Genomic DNA, 26,211 nt, shown 5'->3' with positions numbered 1-26,211 from the left:
GACCGGAATAGTGATTGAGGTTGGCTGCTGACCAGTCCAGGGTGTACTATTTCTTTCCCCCAAAAGTCAACTCTTGTTCCAGTTTATCAGCTGATTTAATAGATGGACGGATGGGTTTAAATGTGGAGTAAAAATGTTAACACTCAATTGTAGTTTTTTTTTTTTTCAATGCTCGTTGCTTACTCGTTTTGACATTTTTGTAATATTTATCTTTATTATTGTCTACAAACGAATGTGTGCAGAGAAATGTAAAAACGCGTGCACGAATTATAATTCATTTTATACATCAATACAATATAGTATATCATAACCCGAAACCACTATTTTCGATGAGGTGTGAAAAAAAAGTCAAAGGAAAATAAATAAGTGTGATATACCCACCAAAATTCAACCAAATACAGCACAATTAAAAACGTGACGAACTCACAGTTGCATCTTCCAGCCACAAGATGGCAAAACAATAATTTAAGCTCCTATTCCAATTACATTCTCTCTGTGGTGGATTATTTCCGGCTTCCACTTCCTTGTCCTTGGTACCACGTAGCGGCGTACTCGCTGCAGTAGTTTAACGTGAAAATGGCAAAATTAAGTAAAGAGACCAAACAACGGCTGCAGCAGTTGTTCCAGTGCGGACAGTTCGTTATCCGATGGGGTTTTATTCCGACCGTGCTATACCTGGGTCAGTATGAATCCATGAAAGAAGTTGGCTCATACAAAACACGCTGGTTTTACATTAGCAAGTTAGCATTAGCATGTCAACCCTCAACTTTATTTTGACTGCTGTCCTCCAATGTTGGCAATGAAAAGCATTTTATACTTGAGGTCTACGTTTTTCGAGTAAAACTAATTGTAGTTCAGGGGCTACATTCAAAACCGTTAGGTGGGCCGGACCAGCATAATGATCGCATACCTATAGCAAACATTCATGCTAGAATGTTAAAAACGTGCGTTTTGTCATACGTACTGTTTTTTTAAATTGACAATCTTGCTACAGTTCTTGTTAACAAATCTCAGAAACTTGTCAAAAAAAAACGATTAAAAAATACTTAAAATATGGAGTAAACTCAAATAATTTGCCTTCGTAAATATTACATTTTCGTAGAAAACATAAGATAACTAACAATATTGCATATTTCTATGTTTTTGTTTGGCATACATACACGGAAGTTCAAATGTTCACGTTGTGGCGCATTATCCGGTCAAAAAGTTTGCAATTGTCACATCGGAAACATTAACACCGATGTCATCACTTTGGTCACGCCAATCACTGGAAGCATTTCCCCTCTTTATACAATTCAGAAATGCAAATTTTTGAATGGTTGCACAACTAGTGTAGAGGGAAAATGTCTGCATGAATCATTCTTTCTTTTAGAACATGACCCACTTTGTAGGCCATCAGAAGTAATTCAAAATTTGAAAGCAAGATATACATTGTCACTTCTCAGTGATTTTTGCTATAATGCTGTTTATGTTTTGTTTCTTGTAACAGGCTTCAAACGAGGAGCTGATCCAGGAATGCCGGAGCCCTCAGTCTTGGGGTATGAATTGAACTTATTAAAGGGTGCCCACCATCAAGTATACCGGATTTGTTTTTTCAACGGTCATTAGACGGACAATGGATAAGATTTAGACCGTTTTTCATTACGGACAGCAGGAGATACTGCATTTAGCATTGTCTATAGTTATAACAAACATAGTTGTTGGTCGTTGAACACATTTATTTGCAAGTTTTTGAAATGTACAATCATTGAAATCATTCATTTGTAATGAAAAACGGTCTAAATCTTACACATTGTCCCTTTAAACACAGTTTAAAAAAAGAAAACATTTAAACACATCTAATATACTGTGTAGAGAGGCAAAGAACGGTGTGTTAACTTTAAAAAGTCTTTTTTTTTTTCCAACCCAACAAACGTCATCTCACTAATATATATATATATATATATATATATATATATATATATATATATATATATATATATATATATATATATGTGTGTGTGTGTGTGTGTGTGTGTGTGTGTGTGTGTGTGTGTGTGTGTGTGTGTGTGTGTGTGTATTTAAAATGCTACACAAAATTGTACATTTTATAATGAACCAAACGTCAGATGAAATGCTGCACTAATTGCTTTAATTCTCCTTGAGTCAAATTCATAGCTATGAGCTGAAAAGTATGCTGCCATCTAGTGTTCGACCCTGGAATTGCACTCAAAACAAGGCAGCGCAAAATTGGAACCCAAAAAAAAAAAAAAACAACAATTGTGGAATAATAGAAGCTGTGGTGAAACAGTTTTTTTTTTCTGACCATTATAAAAATCAATGCCAATCTTTTTGATGACATTACATTTTAAGTAAGTCATGGTGTCATTTTTTGTGGTGAGATGAAATGATATCAAGGGCAATGTCGCAATGCATGCGTGTGGAAAAATACAGATGAATTGTTGGTAGAGTTCTAGTGAACTGCTGACAAGTGGCAGCACTGACTTACGTCATCCACTGTTTTTTGTCAGCATTTTTTTTGCTCGCCTGGGTCAGTGCACTTTCGTCTGTCGAGAGATTTGTGTGTGTGTGTGTGTGTGTCTGTGTGTGTATATCATCCGGGGGTGTGAGTAAGCATGTCAGACTAAAAAAAAATAAATATGCGATGTTTTACAATCCAATTTTCAATAAGAAGGCTGCATTTTCATAGAAAAAAAGAGCTGCTTCATGCTGGTTGGTTGGTACGCTTAATTTTTATACATATGTGTGTATTTTTTATATTTATTAATAGAATTTCCAGATAAAATCATGCCTTAAGAATTCCAGTCCACGTTTTAATTTATGATGATGTTTTATGATACCAAAGCCACAGATTTTTTTTTGCACTACTGTATTGTATCGGATTTATGATTTGATGTGTTTACCCCAAACTGGTTTTCTGGAATTTTGTGATGTTTACCTTTGCCTTTATTTTAGCGTAAGCAGCAATTGTAAATCCCAAATAATTATGCATAGTAAATTTGATAGTAATTATTGTAATACGGTTAATATATGAGGAAGAAAAAGTCACCTTGTTTTAGTTCTGTGCGTCTCAATTATTTTGCAAAACCCCCCCCTTAGGAAAGAGAAAACATCCACCCCCCCACACACACACACACACACGCACACACACCTGCCATGCCGACCATAAATTAGATTATTAGCTAGAAAAATTGATTGTGTATACTTAAACAGTATCCTTTATTACATTGAAAAAAAGCATTTGCAGCATTTATACAGGTTAAAGATTTGTTGTCTAAGAAGAAAAAATCCCAAGTGTATCAAAGTGCCTGAGAAAAAAAAAGATGCCTTTTTACAATTACACTTCACATGGCAAAAACAAATTATTTTCCTTTGGTTAACCCCCTCCCAACTATTTGAGAAGCATGTTTTTAATTCAAAAGCAGCAATCTAAAAGTACAGGTATATACTTTTTCATTGTTGTTTTAGATTGAATATGATTGCTTGATAATATGATTGATTGTTTTTGCTTTTTTAGTTTGCTTTGGGGTTGAGGAGCAACAATGTCCACATCAACATCCCCTTTCTGAAGACCTCAACAAACACCTTGCGTTGAATTTGAAAGTCATAATTCAATATTGTTCAAAGTTTGTTCTTTGTACGGTCACAAACAATATATTTATTTGTGTAAATGACTGTCTTTAAATTTGTCATATGTTCCATGTTTTTGTCAATAAATGCCTGACAATAGAGCCCGTAAACGTTGTCCTAAGTCCTTATTCGGATTTTGAAAGGACAGTATTTGCTGCTGGATCTAAGTGTTCTTTAATATCGAAAAGAAAAGTCATGAAATTATTGTTAAGATTCACATCATCATGGAGTGAAATACTTAATGATTCAGATTTTTATCATTGGACGATTATAGCTTATGAACTTGAAAATAGCATAAGCGATGATTCATAATGTAGAATAACATAGATCTAGTAAGAATTTACATTTTTATATTTGGTTATTGGCCAATAAGTGGGGGTGGGGGGGGCACTTGGTGAAAACACATTTTACAGAGGAGTTTGAAAATGAAAAACTAAAGTGATCTTGAGGACAGTGAAGCGGTTTCACGCTATTCTCCACAAAAGTCACTTTTTGTAGTTCTCCCATTCTACTGGCCCATACCATTTGATACTTTTTTTTTTTTTGCGCAGTCAAATAATACACTTGCATCTTAATTCACAATTAGGCAAATATATTTTATTCATGTTTACAAAAATACATTACAAACTATATAAATAAATAAATATACAATAACTGTGTCCAAGTATAAAAGCACATATCACATTTGTCTTTAAATAATTTAGTTAGTAATAAATAAAGTACCACACTCAACAACAGTTTTGTGTGTGTGTGTGTGTGTGTGTGTGTGTGTATGGCGCAATAAATATATCTACGAAGAATAAATAACAAAAAAAAAGAAAAATTCTCAGTGCGTCATTCAAAAACTCATAAATACATCACGTTTACGTCAGTGGATTACGACACAACTTCCCTTAATTTGCTTCCATGTTCTGCCCAAGTTTTCTGCGGCGACCTTCATTGCGGATGTGACCGTTAGAACGAATTGAACATGGCGACCTTGGCAGGGCTTCCCCTCCGTCTTTCTTTCCGGCTCAGCGCCCTCTTGCCGTCAACCATGAAGATGTAGAGCTGCCGCAGGATGCCGTGGGCCGTCATCTTTCTGTGAAAAGCGTCCGGGTTGCCCGCTGACTCCAGCAGGCTCTTCTCCTGGCATGTGACCTCTTCGGGCTTTTTCATCTGCGCGACGCAGTAACGCATTGTCAAATTCTGTATGCTAAAGAAACTAGACTACAGCATTGACAATAAAAAAAAAAATGGAGAAAATAAGCGTGCTAACTTACAAAGCAGAAATTTGTGTAGCCCTTTCGACATTATTACAAAAATGTATATGTTATTATTTCACATACTACTGGGAGGGAAACAGAAAGTTATCAAATGGTGCAATGAATGACTGGTAAATTGTTAGCTTATCTTAACATAGCATTAGCGATACAAAGAAAGGATTTTGCATTGTGGCCTATGATAAGTCATTTTAAAGGGGATTAGCTTGAATGCTAACAGTTAACATAATGTTAGCCTACTTTTGAGCATTGAAGCGACAAAACACTGTAGCTGCCCTAATTATTATTAATTACATATTATTTTATATATTTACTCTGCATAACATAATAATTTAACAATGTGAATTTCTTGACCTGGAAAGACTTTCGATTCACAGCCATGCATTATAAAATTCTTATGATGTTCAATTTTATTTGTTTTTTTTAGTTTATTATTTGTGTGTTTATTCTTTAATATTAACCTTAGAATTTTTCTAATGTGTAATTTATATTCTTAATTATTATCACTAATTATATATTATTATTATGTCTTTATCATCCATAAAATTCATAACAATTTAATGCCCTAAGTTTGTTTTTTTTTTTTACTTCTTGACCTTAACCATTTTAAATCGAATTAGCTTGAATGCTAACAGTTATCATCTATATTAACTATATTATCATCGTTATTATTATTACTGGCTGTATAATATTATTGTGTCTATTTACTATGCATAAAATTTATAACAATTTGATAACTTTAGTTTTTTTTTTTTTTTTTTTTTTTTAACCAGAACCATTTAAACCATTTTAAAGTGCATTAGCTTGAATGCTAAAAGTCAACATATCATTAGCCTAATTTTTAGACTTTGACTTTCGGTAAACTTGACCAACCAGCAACACTCCAGCTTCCTCAATTCAACATTTTTGAATCACCACGACATTGATAACTTACAAATCACTCATAACCATAAAGCTTTACTGTAAATGATCTGTTTAACAGTAAGAGTCAAGTCAAGTATATTTGTATAGCCCTGAACACTCACTAAAACATCATGTTTTGTTGGTTTCCCTATCGTGAGAGTCTTTTTTTTTTTATTATATTAATCTATTATTAGATTAGAGACTGATCGTGTGTTTTGTAAATAAGACTTCTGAAAGGCTAAATTAAAACTTTTAAGAATCTTTATGAACCCCGCTTCAGAATTTATGCTAGTAAGCTAACAATATAGTAAGCTGTCACACGTTAGAATTTTGAGTTTTTTTGCAGAAAGACTTTGGATGTGCTCTAATTTCTGTTATTTTATGACCTCGTCAAATTGACCTAATATGAAACTCCATAATCGCATCGGGATAGCTATCAATTCTTATGTACCTTAATTGAAATCGGAAAACCAAGATACCTTTTGTTTGATGTTCCAGAGCAGAAGCCCAGCGTAGTGTTTGGCCTCGGACAGGATTTGACTGCCGGGATATTCCTTCTCCACGTTCTTCAGAAGACTGCTGTAAACGCACAGACCTTGGGCCAGCCTGTGGAGACAAGCCTCCTACGGAGAACAAGACACAAAAGTAACGTAAGAAAAATCAAACATTCATGGGCAGTGGGGGCAAATCAAATGTTTTTGATACGGTGGCGCTCCGAGTGATCCGAATTTTGAGTTTTTCTAATCATTTCATCTTTTCTTTTTGTTTGTTTCAACTTGACGGCAGAGCTAACAACTCACTTCGCAGTAAGCAGCAATTTGGCAAATTATAAAATATTTATCGTTAATTAAGCCTCAAGATGTTTAATGCAACACCTGTTTGGGGTTTACCTTCTTTTACTAATTTCCGTTTGTGAAATTTCTTTGATGTAAATTTTGATGTAGATTACTTGAGGTACTTTAGTACCTTAAAGTAGTAGCTAAAGTAAATGATGACTGTCGTACTTGAAGACTCGAATTAATTGATTACTTTAGTACCGTCAGTGGAGCCGCAAAAGAATGAATCTTTGACCTCTATAGTCGTCAGTGGCAGTGAATGAGTTACTATATCGCTTGATACAGGAAGTACTTCTGGTTCTTACCTTGCTAAAGTTGGAGCTGGGGCATTTTGCTGGAAGCCGGGCAATCTTATAGTCCTCCAGTAAATGAAAGTTGACATTGGTTTGGAATTCAGCTTCAAACTGAAATGGGGATCGCGTACGAGAGAATCGAGTATTACAGACAGAAGAAAATAATGGAGATGCTTGTGAAGTTCCACTCACGGATCTCTGGTGCTCCTTAGCGGCCCTCAAAACCGAGTCCCAAACTTGAGAGCCGATTAGGTCTGAGGCCTCCGTTTCCTCCTCGCTTGAAGTGGCTCCTAATGAGATCGCCGTGGGTGTTTCCGTAAGCGGAGCTCCGCCGGCCCGCAGTAGCATCAAGGCCAGTAAACCCGCGGCGAGGATTTGCCCGTCTGTGTGGAAGCATGAGGAGAGCATGAATGAATGACAAAAGAGGAACCGCCAAAAAAGAGGAACCAATTCTCACTGCAAGAAGTTGACTTACACATTTCGGAGGACTTGTTGCGTCGCTGGCTTGGTTGAGATTCCTCTTGTGTTGACCGCCTGGTCTCGTGGAACTTGTCTTGTCTTCACATGGCCCCGCCATTATATACCCTACTGACCGCAGGGATTTCCTAATAACTTCCTATTTGAGTATCCACCAATATTGCAAAATTATTGTTGTGGTTCTTCCTCCCTCAGCCCAATCACTTGAATGGAACGTAACAATTTACCAGTTCATTATTACTGCTCTTATTGCTCTATTAGTTTATTTTATTTTTTTTGCCTACTTTATTATTTGCTCGATTATGGAATGTAGCCCGCTCACATCAATAGCCACATCGTGCCTCATGTAGCACTCTGAATTATCATATATATATATATATATATATATATATATATATATATATATATATATATATATATATATATATATATATATATATATATATACAGTCGAACCTCTACATAGTGAACTTCAAGGGTCCGAGGAGAGAAGTTCACTATGAAGAGAGATTCACTTTATAGAGGTTTTCCTAAAATGTTCAGAATTCATTGATGAAATATGTGAATAATTTTTTAATAAATATGTAAATAATTTTATATACGTTTTTTTAAAAATAAATATGTAAATAAATGTACATTAAACAACTTAAGTTGTTTAAACACTAAAATCTAATGCGGTAAAACTAATGTAAAAACATTTTACATTGAACAAAACTCTTTATTATTATTCAACAATAGTTAATGAATACAGTATATGATCATAATAAAACATGATCAGTGCATGTCATCAGCGCGGAGAAAGTAACTGTCAATACGAGGTTGCACGGTATGCCTCCACTCGCACACTTCCGAATTATGTCGCACTTCTCCTCCAACGACAAAGGCTTTCGCTTCCGACTTATAGATCTAGCATCCATACTTTTCACGGCAGATTCCTACATCTTAGAATTTTCGGAGGGATGACCAGCGGAGAAACGCGTGCGCAGTGGACGGCGGACGAAGTGAAAATGCAAGAGAAAGTCGAGGCGCGCGAGAGCGGCTAGGCAGGGAGGAAATCCCGACAGTGCGCCCAATTTTACAACTTCACAATTTTCGATAAGTTCAGATATTCACAATATAGAGGTAGATGCTGTCAAGGGACTGACTAATAGCATCACTATGAAGAGATTATTCACTATGTGGAGTTTCACTATGAGGAGGTTTTACATACACGTCAAATATAGCTGTTTTGCAAGGGACCGTAAAGATTCGTTCACTATGAAGAGAGATTCACTTTGTAGAGGTTCACTATATAGAGGTTCGACTGTATATATATATATATATATATATATATATATATATATATATACACATGCGATCACTTGCTCACAACACACACGTACACACACGCACGCACACAATATACAATGAATACTTTTCAAAATACATTTTGCCACTTGCTGTCGAATGAAAATGACATCACATGCTGAAGGCTCAGGTGAAGACCAATCACAGCTCAGCTTCATATCACATGACTACCAGATGAGCTGTGATCATTCTGAGTTGTCAGTGTTTCAACATCAAGTGGAAATTGACTTTTTTTTATTTATTAAGTTAAGGTATATTATTTACTGTTCATGAAAAATAATTTAGGTATTAAATGATTTATAGGCAAAACATTTAGCTTTTTTTACTGATGAAAATGACTAAACAAGTCCCCTTAAGGACTATTCCTTGATGTTCATTTGCACTTCATCTGTTAATATTTAATTTAAATATTTTTATACTGTGTGTGTATATATATATATATATATATATATATATATATATATATATATATATATATATATATATATATATATATATATATATATATTTTTTTTAATGTAACGAATTTTTATGGCAAACGTTTTGAATTAAAAAAAGGTGAAAAATGAATATATTATGATACAAATAAAAAGAAATTGCCTGGCCTTGATTACGCAATTCTGAAATGGAAAAAAACAGGAGGATGGATGCTTTTTCAACTTTTATTGTGGTTTCTTTTGGCAGCGGTGAGGCAATCTTCCGCTCAGGGTTTAGTCACTGATTAAAAAGAATAATGGCCAAACTTTCGATACTTATGATTCACGTGTGAATCTACTGTCATGTACATGAATGACTTGATACCTAAAAACAGATTACACCACCTCATTTGATTAGTATTACTCAGTGAGTGTGAAAAAAACTTTGAAGTTTTGACACTTGGATGTTGTAAAATGGGGATTACGTGTTCATTTTTCATCATTTTCATTTTTGTGACTGTATCCGGTGAATCCGACTGAAAGGCAGACTACAGCCTGGACCTTACCGGACCATCACAACAAGGCACGTGGGAATTTATATGACCAGGATACTGTATGCATTTTTGAACGTCATGTTTTTCACTTTATAATTCCATTTTCGGGAGGAGTAAATTCATTCTGTACATAAAGTACATTATTAAAAGCGGAATTCAAAAACAAAATTATCACTCTCCCTGCACCAAAAGTATGCGTTCCAAGTGTGGCATAATGTACTGTAAAAATCTAAACTTGGAAAGTCCCTCTATGTAATTCACAGTTGTTGTTTTTTGAAATAGAAAAAAAAAATCTTTGAAAAATCATATCTTCCTTTTTTTTACCCAAATATTTACTAATGTAATATGAGCACTAAGTTCAGTTCACAGCTGTGCATTTTAGAATTTATACTTTATTCTAAATATGTCATTTATATGATTTTTATTTTATTTTAATATTTATTAATGATTTATTGTTTTTGTATTCATTATGAATGTATGTCAATTATTATGTTAGGTCTAAAATTATAATAACTTAATAGCTTCAATTACTTATAGTAATGACTTTCAATACACACTTCTGCATTATATATTTTATTACTATTATATTATTAGTGTTATGATTTGTATTTATAGTTTTATTTTATTGATATTTATTTTAATAATATTTTTAATGATGTATTATTTATTGTATTTAATATACATTAATACCAATTATATTATTGTTCTTTATGATGTATAAAATTATAATAATTTACTGGATTCAATTTCTTGACATCTTGACTTGCAATGATTTTCAGTACACACTTCTGCATTATATGTTTTATTATACTATATTATTATCGTTATAATTTGTATTTACATTTCTATTTTATTCTTGTATTTTTCTTTAGTATTATCAATATTAATTAATAATTATGTTTAACATTTATTTTATGACATTTATTTTTACGACTATATAATCAAAGTGTTTTTTTTAAAGGCATATATGAGCAGTATATGAGCAAATCTACATATTTGAATTCTATGAAATATAAAACAAAGCTATTGCAATGTTGCATTGTTGGCAAACTTGTTCATAAATTGGTCAAGAAGTTTAGATGTTGAAGGTTTTTTTGGCTCAAAACCTCTCACCTCCAGCCTCAGGCCAGACTTTCCTTTTCATCAGTGCTTTCCGATTCCTCTCATGCTTCCAGCGAAATCTTGTGTCACATTGCTGCATCATGCTTTGCCGGGCTAAACTTGCAATTTGACAAAATCGCATCTCCACTTGACCGTTCCTCATTTTGCCCTTTCATTATCAGTGAAAAATACCTAAAAGGAAGTTTGGTTCCTTTTTGGTTTCGTTTACTGTTTATTACACTCGCATTAAATGTGTGTTGAAAGGTTCTATTGTTTGTTTTAAATAGAAACTTGATTTTGTTTTGTGTTATTTGTGGCTTTTGAATAACAGCAGAGTACTGAGCCATTGATGGCTCATTTATTCAAATTTGTAGCATTATCCCTAGGCTTATTTTATCCAGCAGCAGAAATTAAATTGTTTAACATTCATCTGTTTTATTTCTGGCTGGTAAAATTGTGTCATTGATGACAATTCACATCCATATAAAACTTTAAACTATAAACTATAACTTTAACTATAAAACGAACTAAAGGCATTCAATATTTTGTAAAGGAATCACGATTTAACAATATGTTGCTTAATGTTCCAATTCATTTGCTGTTAATTTGAAAAGATATTCCTACCATGGTATTTAAAAAAAAAAATCATTTGATCAGATTTTCTGATACCTGCAAAAACCCAGCCTTCATGTACCCCCCCCAAAAACAAACAAACAAACAAACGCACAGACTAAAACATACACTAAAATGAATAGAATTTAATTAGCAATCCATCTTTCTTTAGCCACAGTTGCTTCTCTTCTGCTATTTTGCTTGTGTGCACCATGTCCACTTGAGGGCAGTACAACACACACATGCAGATTTAACTGGGGCCATAAAAAAGTCAAACGTTTTAATACTAGTTCATCACATGGGGGACAAAAATATTGAATATATGCACTGAGAGTATAGCTATTTTATCTACGTATTTACATATGTAGCTTCACGAAATTTGTTCGGTTGGAACTGAAGTCCACTAAACTTGAAAGGAAACCTTAGGATGAATATGTAATTTAGTTTCTAAGAAATTAATCACAATAAAACAAAGTTTGCCTTTTTACTGTAAACTCATTTTTCCCCACATTTAGTTCTCAAAAAATAAAATTCCGGTTTCTGAATTCAATTAAAATTTGGTTGTGACTGACATTTGGTCAGTTTAGGAAACGAATTCGATTTCTTACGCAAAGATCCTCTCTTCAGCCATTCATCTACGTTTTGGAAAGATTTTTACTTTTGAAATAAGGTACATCTAGCGTCTGATAAGTTTCAACACGTTTTCAATCTCATTGAAAGACTCGTGTGCTCAAGTCGCCCTCTAGTGGCCAACATTGGCTCACAGCAACCATTCAAATGATTATATGACAAAAATTGGTCGATTTTTTTTATTCATATCACGAATCCACGTTTTTATAAAGTTAAATATGTTGTTTTCTTATTTTGGCTTACTAAACTATACATCTTCGTCAAAAGTTTGGACAGATCATAGAGATTTTCTTTCATTTCTGCGGGAAAAGATTATTTAAAATATAAATTGTTTTTACAACGAGGTCACGGCGCAAACTATTTCAAGGCAGCGCTGGATATTTTTTCTCGTGGCCTGCTGCTTTCAGCTCACTTGTCCTCTTCCTTTTCTATGTTGAAATCCATAAGAGGAATTGTATCTTGGCTCAGATAAGCTCAGGCGGGCACTCTTCAATATTTAATCAAGAGTGCATTTGTTTGAAGAGCATTCTCCGAGTAGTGTGTGTGTGTGTGTGTGTGTGATAAAAGAAGATGTCTGACCATGTGTGTGTGCAGATGTGAGTTTGTATGCGGGACGCAGGCTTGGGGGAGGAAAAAAAAATGATGGCACTGCATACATAGTGTATCTGTGTGTGTGCGTAGTGACAGTTTGAGGATGAAAGGCTTTAGCAACTCCTATGGTAATTGCTTCACTCGCTCTCCCTGCTTTCCCTCATGTTCCTTGTGTCCCCCATCCCACGATAATCCATCCTCCTCTTTTCCAACCTGCGGATATTATGCTGGGATCATCTATTCAACATGCCATATTATCAGGTTTATTTGCTGTGTGTGTGCATCTGGGGCTCTGTATGCACAAGAGGCGGGTCTCGGGAGAATCCCGAGGGTCCACCCAGCAGCTTATTTCATCATTCCCCACAATTCCCGTCGCAGTTCCCTTTTCTTATTTTTTTTTCTTCTTCTCAGCAATTTAGTAAAGCCAACATAAGAAGGCCTGCGAATAAAGGTCGTGTTTTGCCCAAAGAAATGAAAGAGACTTTGTGGGGATTGTTTTATTTTGAGGCGTCTTTAGGAGGATTTGGATCTCACCTTATCGAGCTTATCTGTAGTTTTGGTGTTCTTTGTTCCTGGTTTAACCACCGAATTCCAAAATCCATTTGATTCAGAGTATATTTGCTGAAAAATAACTTCTAGGCCAATATATCCAATTTGATCATAATGGTAACCTTGTCTGCAACATGTTGTCTAAAGCGATGGTCCTCAAAGTGGGGTCCGCGGGCCCTTGTGGGTCCGTGGCTTGACTCCAGGCGGTCCAGAAATAAACTGGGTTATTAATGACAAATTTTGAAAATTGTGAACATATTCATGACTCTTCAATAAAGCAATCAATTTAACCTGTTAATTATATTTAAAAAAATGTAATAAATTGGAAATTTGTGAAATAGACCCCTGTCATCAACAAAGCGCTTGATTATTTAGTCACCAAATATGTGGCAGCAGCCTGTTTGCAGGGGTTGACCCAATTTGTTATGAGGAAGCGTGCAATTTGCAATATTTAATTTGTAAACTTCAGGATGGCTGAAAAGTAACAAATATGTTTGCTGTCAAATTGAATATGTTGGTGAATAAAACGGGCCCTTTTGTTTGGCTTAAATGATTTTCAATGGGGGTCCTTGGAAAATTTGATTTTCAATAAAGGGTCCCTAACTCCAAAAAGTTTGAGAACCCTTGGTCTAAAGCACTTAACCAAGCTGTCACGTTCACTTTTTGGAAACATTCATAATGTACCACCACGAAACAGATGATGTGGAAACATAGACGTATCAATCTTGTAGAAAGACTTTCATTTTTTGATTAAAAATAACTCACTTTAATCTCTAGGACCCATTTTGCCGCACCCAGGGAGTATTTTTTTGTTTGCGCTTTTAGTACACTTTTAAATCCATCAATGTCACCCATGTCATGCTAGCGCTAAGCTAACAAATGAAGGCTCCACCACGCCTCCATTCAAGTTTCCAAAATCTCGTTCTGCATTAGAGGCCAGCAGCTAAGTGATATTCAAAGACAGTGATATACTGCTCATTTCATGCTTGCTAGCTAGCGCTAAGCTAACAAAGGTTCCTTTGATCCAACATTCAAGTTTCCAAAATGTCTTTATGCCAGTATGGTGTGAAAGACCAGCAGCTAAGTGATTTTCAAAGACGGTGATACACTACTTAGTTTGCCCTCATTGAGCGATTACTTAACAGTTTAATATAATGCTCATTAGCTATGCAATTATCTTGTGCACACGCATATATATATATATATATATATATATATATATATATATATATATATATATATATATATATATATATATATCTATATATATATCTATATATATATATATATATATATATATATATATATATATATATATATATATATATATATATATATATATATATATATATATATATATATACTGTATATATATATATATATTTACATGCATAGGCTAATTATCCCATATTACGTCCCAGATAAGTTGATCTGACAGCCGAGTTATACAAGTGCACTGGAGATGAACTCTACACAGCTTCTCATGTCATCTGCAGTGGCAAATTCCGCTTCCTTCAGAAATCTTCAGAAATCACTTTCAAACCATCACTTGAAATGTTAAGTATTTTCACCTCATTCTGCAGCAAGTTCCCAAAGTGAGATTCATCAAAGGCTGTCCGTGGGAAAACATCCTCCTCGCTATGCTTTAATCTGTGCCTACATTTTCATAGATTCCATTTGTTCTGATTTAGAAGATTACCCCGAACCTTCAACCTCAACGGTGGGAAGGTGATGTAGAACCAGTTCTGTCCTAACGGCAGCTTGAGGCCCTGGTTCCGGCCCCGCGGAACCTCAAGGCCCCGCTTCTGGTGCAAATTCAGATAAAATTGCAAACTCCACATTGGACATCAGAATTGTTACTTCTTAACAAGCCGTCCGGGAAAATTTGTAACTGGAAGAAAGCAAAATGGACATTATTTTACCTTTAAAAGACATGGAGCCACTAGGTCTGAACGACACCAAACAGCCCTCTCATGTTTCAACTCACCTGCCGCCTGCTTCAGGTTAAACTGGAATGTATAGCAGCCCCCCCCAAGCACACACAGAAAAGCCCAGCTTTGTTTATCTATGCAAAAGTGGCGAAACTACTCACACTATTTAAATAGAAGTGCAGATATTGTGTGATGATTTAAGCCATTTTCATAAGTTAAAACATACAGACTGAAAGATACTCACATGAGAATAAAACGTTTCACAACTGCAAATGCTAAGTTGTGATTTAAAAAAAAAACGGAGTCACAAATCATTCTTGGCGATAACATCAGGCTGTCACTGAAGCTAGTTGGGTAGTAGGACGCCTGTCAATCAAAATGATCCACTCATATTCAGCCAAATGCTTCAGAAGTAATTGTGTGTTGCTTCACAGTGCAGATGGACAATAACCCAAAGCATGCTGTGAATGCAACCAGTCTTTTTTCTTTTAAAGAAAGAATTGGAATATTATGCTATGTTATGCATTCACTTGCCACAACACTTGACTGAAAAATGCTCCAAGCAGAAACAGGAAGATAACTAACTTTGCCATAAATAATATTAAAAAAAAAAAAAAAAAGTTGTTCGGGCTATTTCCATTTTCTACTGTTGGTTACTGTCATACTAAACATAAAAAATATAAATAAGCACTTTGTGTATTCAAACACCCACATATACCCTCTGCTTGCTTCATGCTAACACAAGAAGAGACTCCATATCACTTTAATATTGTATCAAATATTTATAATACAGTAAAGGTTTGATTCTGACTTCTGAGGGCAGCACAATTGTTTCCTCCGAATTGCATTTAAAACAAATATATCTAGCTTGGCTAACGTACAATTAGACCTTTTGGCTATATTAAGTGTCAATTAAAATTTAGATTTATTCTGATAATGTTTCTAAACAAGGAATCACTTTGCAACAAATTGCAAATGCACACAGTGGGATTTAAAATAAATAAAACAGATGATATTTAAAGAAAAACAATTGTTAATTTTGAGTACTGTCCACTTGCTGAAAAATGAAAACGTTACGTGGTAGCCAGAAAAGACTGAAAAATCAAGAAGCAGTGTCGAACAATGTGAACAAGTGTTCAATTTCCGCGATTATTTTGTACGAAATTCACCGTTTTGAAGTGTGAAATACATTATATGGAATAATACGCTGCGAAAGCTTGTTTTGCGTTTTTCTCAAATGGCTATAAAAAAAAATCACGGAAAACAAACAAACAAACCGAGATTTCGGCCAAGGGTTTTCGGCACATTGTAACTGTGTACAAGGAAAAAAAATAGTACAACAATGAAATGTAAAAATTTCACCTCGTCGTCCCCGGCCCTGTCATACTTTTAAATATTTATTATTTTAAATAAATAACTTCAAAATTATAAAATTGTTCCTCAAACAAGGTCATTGATTAGCCTCTTCAAAGGATGAACAAGTTGGTATACATGAAAGTAAACGTGAAAGTAAACATAAAAGAATACACAAAAGAACTACTTTACGGCAGCCAAGCCCAATTACAAGCCATTATAAAGTAATTGTGCACTTATTTGATGGATCCCACCGCCCAAAATAAGAACAGGATTTTTTTTTAGCGCATAGGGGAAAATAATTGCAATGACGTCCATTTGAGTGGCGAAAGTGCGCGCACCACATCACAATTACGCGCACGCCTAGTCACGCCGCTCGCCAAACTGAGGTGTGCCGCGCTGCAGAACAAGTGAAGTGCTCGTTAAACGTGCGCGCGACCCTTGACGTTGCAGATGCACGTCGCTGCTCGGCGAGAGGCGCAGGAAGGAGGAGAACAACCGAACCGAGAAGGGGCAGGGGAAGGGGGGAGGAGGGAGGGAAATGGCGGACTGGCCCCGGCGACGGTGCGCTTGTTGAGGAGCCACTCGAGGACACGCACGCGCTCGCGTCCGGACGGGCGGGCGTCATGGACGACTCGGAGCCCGCAGAGGACGGCCTGCTTGCGGGCTTGCGCTGGAACCGGAGCGCCCGGGACCAAGCTCAGCTCAAGCACAAAATCCGGGACCTGCCGGGACTACTTAAACACGGGCTGCACCTGCGCAAGAAGAGCGTGAGTGTCTCCGTCCTTCCGCGTTTGATGCTGCACGCTCAAATGATCTGAAGCAAGGCTGAGGTTGCTTTTTTGTACCCAAGTCACGACTTGTCCCAAGCGTGACTGTCGCAGGGGCTCTGTGTGGAGATGTCGTCTATAATTACTCGAATTGCTGCTAAGACACCATACCTTCACACTCCGGTAGTCAAGGCAACCACCCTCGGGTTATACTGCACACACACGCTTGCAATATTCACTAATGTGTGTTGCACGTATCCGTAGATTCGGTTAAACTGTCAAAGAATTTCATCGTCGTCCCTGGTGTGTGGGGGGGAAAAAAGGAAACTGACACAAAATGCATCTATCATTGACAGCCCAGACGTGCCAGTTGAAATGACGTGATGAAATCATCACTGAGGATCATAAGTTTTGCTGCAGGCGCATCCTCAATGGTGGTTGCTGTCTTGGATCTATTTGACCTAAGATGATAAGATATGTATTGCATGGTATTCTGTACTGGTAAATACGTTTATACACTCATTTAAACTGCCAATTTTGAGCGAACAATTTTGCCGTACATTTAGGCTGAATGCTAAAAAGTGTAGCTGTTTTTTTTTTTTAATCCCATATTCCTATGGGGTATATTTGTGCAAGCGCAAATTAAAAAAACTGTATTTATTAGTTTTATATATATATTTTTACACGAGTGTGTAGAATTTTCAGAAGTTAAAAGGTGGATTTTTTACTGATTTGTTTAATTTTGGCTGCATTACATGATTTTACTATATACAAATAACCTAGTTCCTAAAAAGGACATGACCAACACAAATTGTCATGACATGCAAATTTATGACATACATAAATTGTGCTGGGATACCTATTGATTGATTGATTGATGTTTCTTTTACTTGCCCTTTTTATTTTTTAATCTGTTTAAGGTTAATCAATCAAATTAATAAATAAATAAAATTGAACTCATCCTCTAAAGTTAACGCTTTTAATTTCAACAACAGTATAATATATATATATATATATATATATATATATATATATATATATATATATATATATATATATAGAGAGAGAGAGAGAGAGAGAGAGAGAGAGAGAGAGAGAGTGTGTTAAAGCAACAACACCAAACAAAACAGGAAACAGATTCATTTTTGATGATTTGATGGGATGAGTTGTTGTAGGGCAAATGGATCTTCACGTCACAATGATTAGCTTTTGCTTGACTCATCGCTGCTGGCAAATGACTCACAGTCTTACAATAGGACATTTACATATATATTAAAAATGTTTGATATGTTCTTTAAAAAGTCTTTTGGAATCATTGTGGCTTCTTTAAGAAGTTGTGTTTTCTTGATGCAATTTCCCGTGGTACATCCAGCAGAGCTTTGATATGTTATAGGGTCTCCCGGCAATATTTCGCAGCCCTCGTTGCATTATTCTTTAATTTAGGATACAGAGAAGTTGGGTTATGAAAGACAAAACAGATGCAAATTCACACACTTGTAATGTAATATTAACAATAGTACATGCTGAAGAAGTAACGAGGAAGTGTATATTAAAGCAATTTCTGAAATTCATAAACCACACAAACATATCAGCCAGAGAAATCAAGTTAGCATGTGGATGCAAGATTTTATCAGGGGCAACCAAGTAGTGTGTTCACAAGTGTGTGGAGAAGTTCAAACCTTGAGCTGTCTTTCATGTTATCCCGTGAGGAAACTTCCCCAGATGAAGATTTGATGAAAGGAAAGTCACACTGCACACCAAATGTAGTTCTCATTTGCAGAGGTGGGAGGAAGTCACATGCAGTATGTGCAAGATGTATCCATCTGTATGTCTATCGCCATCCATTCATCAAGTGTTCTACAAGCCTATCCATCCATCCATCCATCCATCCATCCATCCATCCATCCATCCATCCATCCATCCATCCATCCATCCATCCATCCATCCATCCATCCCAAAGTTCAAGTATTAACCCTCAAGTTTCAAGAAGAAAGCAATTTATTTGGAAAAAAAAATCTAGCAAATTGTGCGCCAAGTCAAGCCATTTTGGTTGAATCAAATGAAATTATTCAAGCTTGCTCAGTCATAGCATCGAAAATATTGAATAGTAACACTCACACATAAAGTACCGTATTTTCCACACTATAAGGCGCACCTAAAAGCCTTAATTTTTTTAAAAACCTAATGGCGCGCCTTATAATCAGGTGCGCCTTATAAATGGATACATATTGAGATTGGGATTGGTAGATGGGGAACGAACTGATAAAGTAAGCTTTACCTGTTTCTTTTGTGTGTTTACAGTTGAACAAGCTTGGTCAAATTGACATTGAGTTTTTATGCTATTGAGAGTTATTATTGTTATTCCTTTGAGCATTACTATGTTGTGATTGAAAAAGTTTTAAAATATGTCATTAATTGAGGGTGCGCTTTATAATCCGATGCGCCTTATACATGGAAAAAGTTAAAAAATATGTAATTGATTGAGGGTGCGCCTTATAATCCGGCGCGCCTTATAGTGCAGAAAATATGGTAGTGTTTATGTAAATATTGACTTAATAAACCTAAAGTTTATGATATGGCTTTGTTAGCAACCTTTTTTTAGCCTATTCTTTAATCTCCGCTTTGATGTTTCCATTTTGATTTCTTGTGTGAGGGATCTGTCAGGGAGTCAACAGAAGTGGGAACGCCTGCGTGTGAGCGCGCGTTGTTTGCAATCAAATCTGTGAGCCACCCATCCCTCATAGATAATGACCTCACGCTTTGCCGCCGCACTCTTTTCTTTCGCTCGCCCAGACACACTTTGAAGTCATCGCCCAGATAAGCGTGTCAGCATGTGCTCCGGCTTTATAGCCCTCATCCCTCTTGTCGGCTGACAACAAATGTGCACCCCTGTGACGGAGGCGTGTGTTTTGGGGAGAAGAGGGAATCAAAGCCCCATCACAAAGACCTGAGTGTGCAGTACAGTAAAAAAAAAGAAAAAAAGTAGCCGGATGGTGAAATTGTGAGATAGCTGAGGAGAAAAGCAGACTTTGGACTAGACAAAAGGCCAAGAAATGGAGAAATAAAACAGAGCAAGTATAAAGAAGCACTTCATCTACAATGGTGATTAACGTGTGCAAATATTAAGACCAGTGCGCTAATCTTTACATTTGTAGGAGGTCAAAGGTAGGTGGTAAAAATTAACCAGGGGTATGTTATAAAAAATAAAAAATAAAGAGTTGTGTAGGTACAGCAGTAGGTCAAAATCGTGGTGTGCCTGTCCAATAAAAATCATGTATCCTACCACAGTAAGAATTAATGGATCTTGCTAAGCTCCAATTTGATCAAGTTTGGATATTTTTGTGCTGGTATATTTTTTACCATTTTGCAGTATTTTGACCATTTATTTTGTCATTGTCTTCCGCATCATTCTTACAGTATTTTAGCCAAGTGGTTGTGTGAAAGCTAAATGGTCCTGCCAGGTTGAAATTTGACATGTCACCATCTGGGTGAAATTTCAGCTCCAGAGTGTCATCTTTAAATGCTTTCCCTTTGATGTGAAATCATTTTGATATAAGGATCGAACCCTATTCTGACTTGAAATGATTATAGCTTAAACGTATTAACCTGTTGTACCCCCCCACCCAAAAAAAAAGAAAAAAAATTGTATATGTATGTGTGTGTGCGTGTGTGTATGTATATATTTATGTGTTTCAATTCATTTACTGCCAGCTCAGTTAATTTTTCCTCTACAGTTGACAATGACTGTGCCAGACCAATACAAGTTGATCTGTGATGTCTATAATCATTTGTGGTACTGAATTAATCAGGAAATTATAGTTTATAATGATATACTTTAATATAATTAAATAGAATGTAAAGATCTTTTTTCCTTTAGCTCGTTGTCTGCGTAACTTGGCAACTAGAGCGCAGTAAAACACAATTAAGCAGGCACAAATGAGGAAGTTTTACAGCAATTGTAACATGCAGTAATGGTCTTTTTTTTTTTTTTTTACGGAAGATGAATTAAATGTACTTGTAAACCTCGCTATAATATCAATTTGTATTGGAACAGTTGTGTTTAAACATTCTTAATGCAAATAACCCCGGCACAAATCTGCTCTTTGATATGCGTTAGCCTCAATGTTGTCGTTATGCATTGTTTGCTAGCATTAGCATTAGCTAAGCACAATCTAGTATAACTACATAACATGTCAATATATGTTTTGTTTTGTCTGATTTTAAAGGTGAACTGGGATTGACAATTGAACATTTTCAAAGCTCTTTAAAAAAACAAACAAAAAAAAGCTCACTATCTGCTAAACCACTCGTTTTTGATGTGGGTGTCGAAGGTCATAGCCAACATACAGTGACCATATTGTTTAATGCTGGCAAAAAATTGGTCAAATGATGTAGTGTATAATTCGGGTCCCCGTTTTGACAGTATTATATTTCCTATTACAGTATATACATACAACTTCAAAGTCATGTTTTGAACAATTTCAAATAATGCTAAAATGCAGAAAGCCAGTCGGTTTGCTAGTCCTTGTTTTTATGCTAGCAGACAATACTGTAGAGAAGCATCTCATACTGTGATTGTTCCAAAGTGGATTTGAAGCCTCTGTTGTGATGTTTTGAGTCCCTTGTCTCTTACAGTGTGAACTAGTCCGTTTTTCTCTTTTCCCTCTGTCTCGCTTTCCTTGTCTCCGTCGTGTTCTGCGTTTTCTTTTTAATGAACACAATTAAAACGATCCCTCCTCAGCTCATTTCACTCCCTCTCCATCTGTCACGCTCGTATCCGTGTCATGTATATTCATTGACTTTTTTTGAACGCATACTGTACCGCTCTTTCTTCTCCCTTTGCACAGAAGCGTGTGCATTTATCTTCCCTTCCAGTGTATTGCCTTTGGCCTTCAGTTGTTTCATCTTTTGATGATCTCTAAATCTCTTCATTTATCATCATCTGAATGTTAGTTATCTATGATGGTTTTACAGCACTGGTGTTCTGAAATTTGGAGTTCTAACGCCGATAAATGCGGCTAGCATCTATGCTACAAACCTGCGTGGTGTCAAGCTTGATTCAAGAAAACCATATTTAAGGCCTTGCCTACGTTTGTTTTGTTTATTGAAAAAAATCCCTGGTGCATCAATCCGCATAATGCGGTTTAATACATTTACAGGCTTTCCAAGCGTTAGGTGGCAGTAGTGACGCCAAATTCTGTCCAATCAGAAAAAATCTCCCGTCTCTTAACTCGTCTGCATCTTTGGGGGGAAATGCGTGATGATGTAAAACTCCAAGTTATGTTTACTAATTCTGTTTTAAGAGTTTTTTTTTTTTCTAAAAGCAACTTATTTTAAGTCATCCATTTATCCAAAACCTAGGGCTTGTCTGTTTTTTTTTTTATTTAACCCAATTCGGCTTATTTTTGATCCAACTGATTCAAGTATAGTATTTTTTAACAAACATTTTATAGTCTCTAAAAACAATTGTATCAATAGGGCACCAACCTAAATGTTTTAAGTGTATTTTTAATCAAATTTTGTTACGGTCTAATCACAACCCAACTTTTGAAGTTATCCATTATCCATTCATCCATAGGCACCCAAAATGTAGCGCCAGTCTTTTTTTCCTTTTATTTTTTATTTATTTTTACCCAATTTGGGTTGTTTTTGACCAACTGATTTAAGCGTAATCATTTTTTTAACAAACATTTTATACTCTGAAAAATAATTGTATCAAAAGGGAAAGTTATTCATCTCCCTGAAAAAGTTGAGTCAACCCTTTTTGACCCAATATTGGTCAAATTTGACAGTTTTCAAAGTGCACTTATAAAAAGTGCAGTGGTGCCAAACAAATGTCAGAATTCACTTTACGGAGTCTTTAACCTTTTCTTTCATTATTAGCGCTGCAGTTTTTGTGACATTTTATGTCATGAAATCCATTTTATGACTGCCTTTTCACTTCAGTGTGTCAATAAACTCAGTTGCCACCATATTAATCCATAAAGATTAAGTGCCTACTTCCTGGTGTGAAATTAGAGGTCGCTTGGGTGTGCCCAACAAAGGCTTTATACAACATGGTCTGCTGGTAGTCATCATTAAGAATAGTAATCACAGTGTCACTGTGCCTACCTGTATCGGCGAGAGTAAGAGTGTCACGTTTCACAGATTTTTAGGTCAGATAGTCATCGTGTACACAAAAGTGCCCTCTTGAGGAAGGTGAATCACGCTAACAGGTGAATGAGACGCGGTTGTTTTGAGGTTATCGTGTTGTACACAGTGTGACTAATGTGTTAGGGATTGAAAAACTGGTCTTTCTCAGGTTGGACCTGTGTTGATTCAGTGTATTTACACGCGGGCGTGTGTGTGTGTGTGTGTGTGTAAGATCTCATAGCTGTGTGTGTTTCATTTTTCAACAGCAATCACCTGACACAATCCCCGGACCGAGTGCTGGCCCGACGGTAAATAAGGTGAGGGCCTGCGCGCACACACTCGCGGATGATGTCATCATGCCACATTGTGTTTGTTTAGCCTTAATACAGATGAGCTCAGTGCGGATTTTCACCTTGCGATTCACGCTAGGCCATTTTTGCAAATTGCAGCAAAAACATTGAGCTAGGAAGGGGGGGTGTTTGAAATATTGATTAAACATGGCTGATCGATAGTGCTGAGTCTGGGTAGTGATGACCTCAACAAATGTGACTTTTTCAAGCATCAATGTCACTATTACCTAACATTTTTACTACTTAAAGTCAATTTGTTAAATATACTGCAGCAAGTCTATTTTCTGTTTTTTTTGTCTTGGGAATTTAAAGGAAAGCACTGTTCAACAAAAGCAAAGGATTAAGTGGCATCATTCGTCAAATCTGGACGCACTCAACTAATTTGTTGTTTAGTCGTAGCGCCGCAGCAGACAGGCGTGTGATGTCGGCCAGTTTGACTTTGACGGAATCCAGACATCGCTTTGCTGCGTCAAGCAGTATCAGGGAATCCGTTTTACAGCAAGAAAAAAAGCTTTTAAGGCCTGCTGTGCAAAGCTAAAATAAACATCCTGTTTTTGCCAAAGGTTTTACTTGAGCACTAACTGAGGAGAACCTTCATTCAAAAAGCTCTGATGTGAAGATTTTTCACCACATTTCAATATTTACCCAATGTTTTTTGTTTTGTTTTTCTTTCTGGCATTTACTTGCACTTTTGTGATCATATAGAGCAGGGGTGCCAAAGTCATTTCAGCTCAGGGGCTACATGGAGGAAAATCTATTCTCAGGCCGAAATGCTAGAAATCATTCTATATAAATTAAACACAATCTATTATATGTACATTTTTGCTATGTGCGTTGGCCTGATCCCAATTCACTGCAAAAAGCAGGGGTTAACTTAAATATAAATATATACATAGATATACCTATTTTTTTATATTTTTAACTGACAAATAACTACAAACAGTAAATAAAGATGAAGTTAATATTAAAAGACACTTTGTTCCCTTATACAGTATATATCTCAAATAACATTTTTCCTGAAATTAATTTAGATTTTTTCTTTCCATTCCTTCATAAAATACTTATATGAACACATAATAAGATACATCCAGCCTCTGTTACAACTATAACGCACCGCTTCCGCTTCCTCAGCACTTGAAAAGATGGCAGCTACCGTAATGTTTATTGTATTGATACAAAGCTCCGCTTCTGTGATTTCAAAATTTGTTGGAATTAAGTTGCTAATGCAAACGGCTCAGGAGTTGTGGTGATTTGAAAAACATCTCTCGGGCTGGATTAAACCTCTATGCCGGCCACATCTAGCCCCCGAGCCGTATGTTTGACATCAATGATATATAGTGTAAACTTGACAGTGTCTTGCCATGTGTGGTGTCACATTTTAAGTACCTAATATAAATTGGTGATGGGAATCACAGGATTAAATCTTCATTACCGGGCCGATGCACCAATCACAGTAAGCACCGTGCTTACCAGGATAAACATAAGCTCTAAAACACATTTGCATTTGTTGTCTCAATACGCAGTGTTGACAAAATATGAAGGATAAGACTAAGATTCACATTACAGTCATGCAGATTAGAAAGGCACACTCAAGTCCTCACGGGAGCACAGCACCTAAAATTAAGAATTAGTAAATCAAACTTGGAGTATTGTTCCATGACTGTGCATTTCAGACTAAGCCGCAGCAGAAAAAAATTTGAAAAAAAAAAAAAAAACAGTCACATTAGCCACACCGGACTATAAGATGTAGGTATATATTAAAATTTTTTTAAAAAAATCTATTTTAATTTTTGTTTGACGTTTTTGTGGCGGCCTGTATAGGTAGAGTATAAAGTAAAATAGCAGTTCCAATTCAAAACCAATACTTTGATAGCGTCTTTTACTGCCTCGCTTTGTTTAATTGGTTGATTGATTGATTATTTTATTGAACACATAAACACAATGCACATAACTCACACATACAATTATACACATATATATGTACAGTGTATATATATATATATATATGTATATATATATATATATATATATATATATGTGTGTGTATATGTGTATATGTATGTATATATATGTACTGTATTTATATTACACATATGACAAACCTTTATACAAGATCTTTTTACATAATACATAATTTTTATATTTTTTTCATACTATTAAAAATATATATTATTTTTTTAAAACATCCGTAGATTTACATCTTTACCGTTCTATTTCCCAATTTTATTTCATAATTGCATAAATTGACACCTTGATCATGTTCACACTTTACCGGTGGATTTCCCCCTGGTGGCTGGCTTAAAAAAAAAAAAAAAAATACACAGGTAAGCACACTGGACTACATGGTGCTGGGCTCAAACCACAAGAAAAAAGTTGAGTCTTATAGTATGAAATTTACAGTACATTAATTTTATTTCATCTCTATTTGATGGATTAATGTTTTTTTTTAATGTATTTATTGCAGCTTGTTAAAT

At 35.6% G+C, this 26,211-nt stretch overlaps 3 protein-coding genes across 3 annotated transcripts in view; 2 read left to right on the top strand and 1 right to left on the bottom strand.

Moving 5' to 3' along the window:
* Positions 1–512: 512 nt before the first annotated feature.
* tomm7 (translocase of outer mitochondrial membrane 7 homolog (yeast)) lies at positions 513–3,740 on the top strand. The gene is made up of 3 exons (XM_088404998.1): positions 513–679; positions 1,490–1,538; positions 3,518–3,740. The coding sequence occupies exons 1-3, from the start codon at positions 577–579 to the stop codon at positions 3,531–3,533; spliced, it is 168 nt and encodes a 55-aa protein (XP_088261124.1). The 5' UTR covers positions 513–576; the 3' UTR covers positions 3,534–3,740.
* Positions 3,741–4,314: 574 nt separating this feature from the next.
* On the bottom strand, positions 4,315–7,418 carry il6 (interleukin 6 (interferon, beta 2)). Its single transcript, XM_088405142.1, has 5 exons — positions 7,400–7,418; positions 7,117–7,307; positions 6,937–7,035; positions 6,275–6,418; positions 4,315–4,788 (listed from the first exon to the last, which is right to left on the bottom strand). Exons 1-5 carry the CDS (start codon positions 7,401–7,403, stop codon positions 4,585–4,587), a joined length of 642 nt encoding a protein of 213 aa, XP_088261268.1. The 5' UTR covers positions 7,404–7,418; the 3' UTR covers positions 4,315–4,584.
* A 9,434-nt stretch (positions 7,419–16,852) lies between these two features.
* rapgef5a (Rap guanine nucleotide exchange factor (GEF) 5a) overlaps positions 16,853–26,211 on the top strand; it is a 44,285-nt gene continuing 34,926 nt past the window's right edge. The window contains exons 1-2 of the mRNA XM_088405303.1: positions 16,853–17,255; positions 23,654–23,704. Coding sequence (XP_088261429.1) covers positions 17,112–17,255; positions 23,654–23,704 — 195 coding nt within the window. The 5' untranslated portion in view covers positions 16,853–17,111. The remainder of the gene's footprint in view (positions 17,256–23,653; positions 23,705–26,211) is intronic.

This window comes from Hippichthys cyanospilos, chromosome 21, assembly GCF_059441005.1.
Source record: "Hippichthys cyanospilos isolate Australia breed blue-spotted pipefish chromosome 21, RoL_Hcya_1.0, whole genome shotgun sequence".
Classification (NCBI taxonomy): Eukaryota; Metazoa; Chordata; class Actinopteri; order Syngnathiformes; family Syngnathidae; genus Hippichthys; species Hippichthys cyanospilos.
The sequence above is the reverse complement of the archived record's forward strand: the minus strand, read 5'-3'. Positions and strand labels throughout refer to the sequence as shown.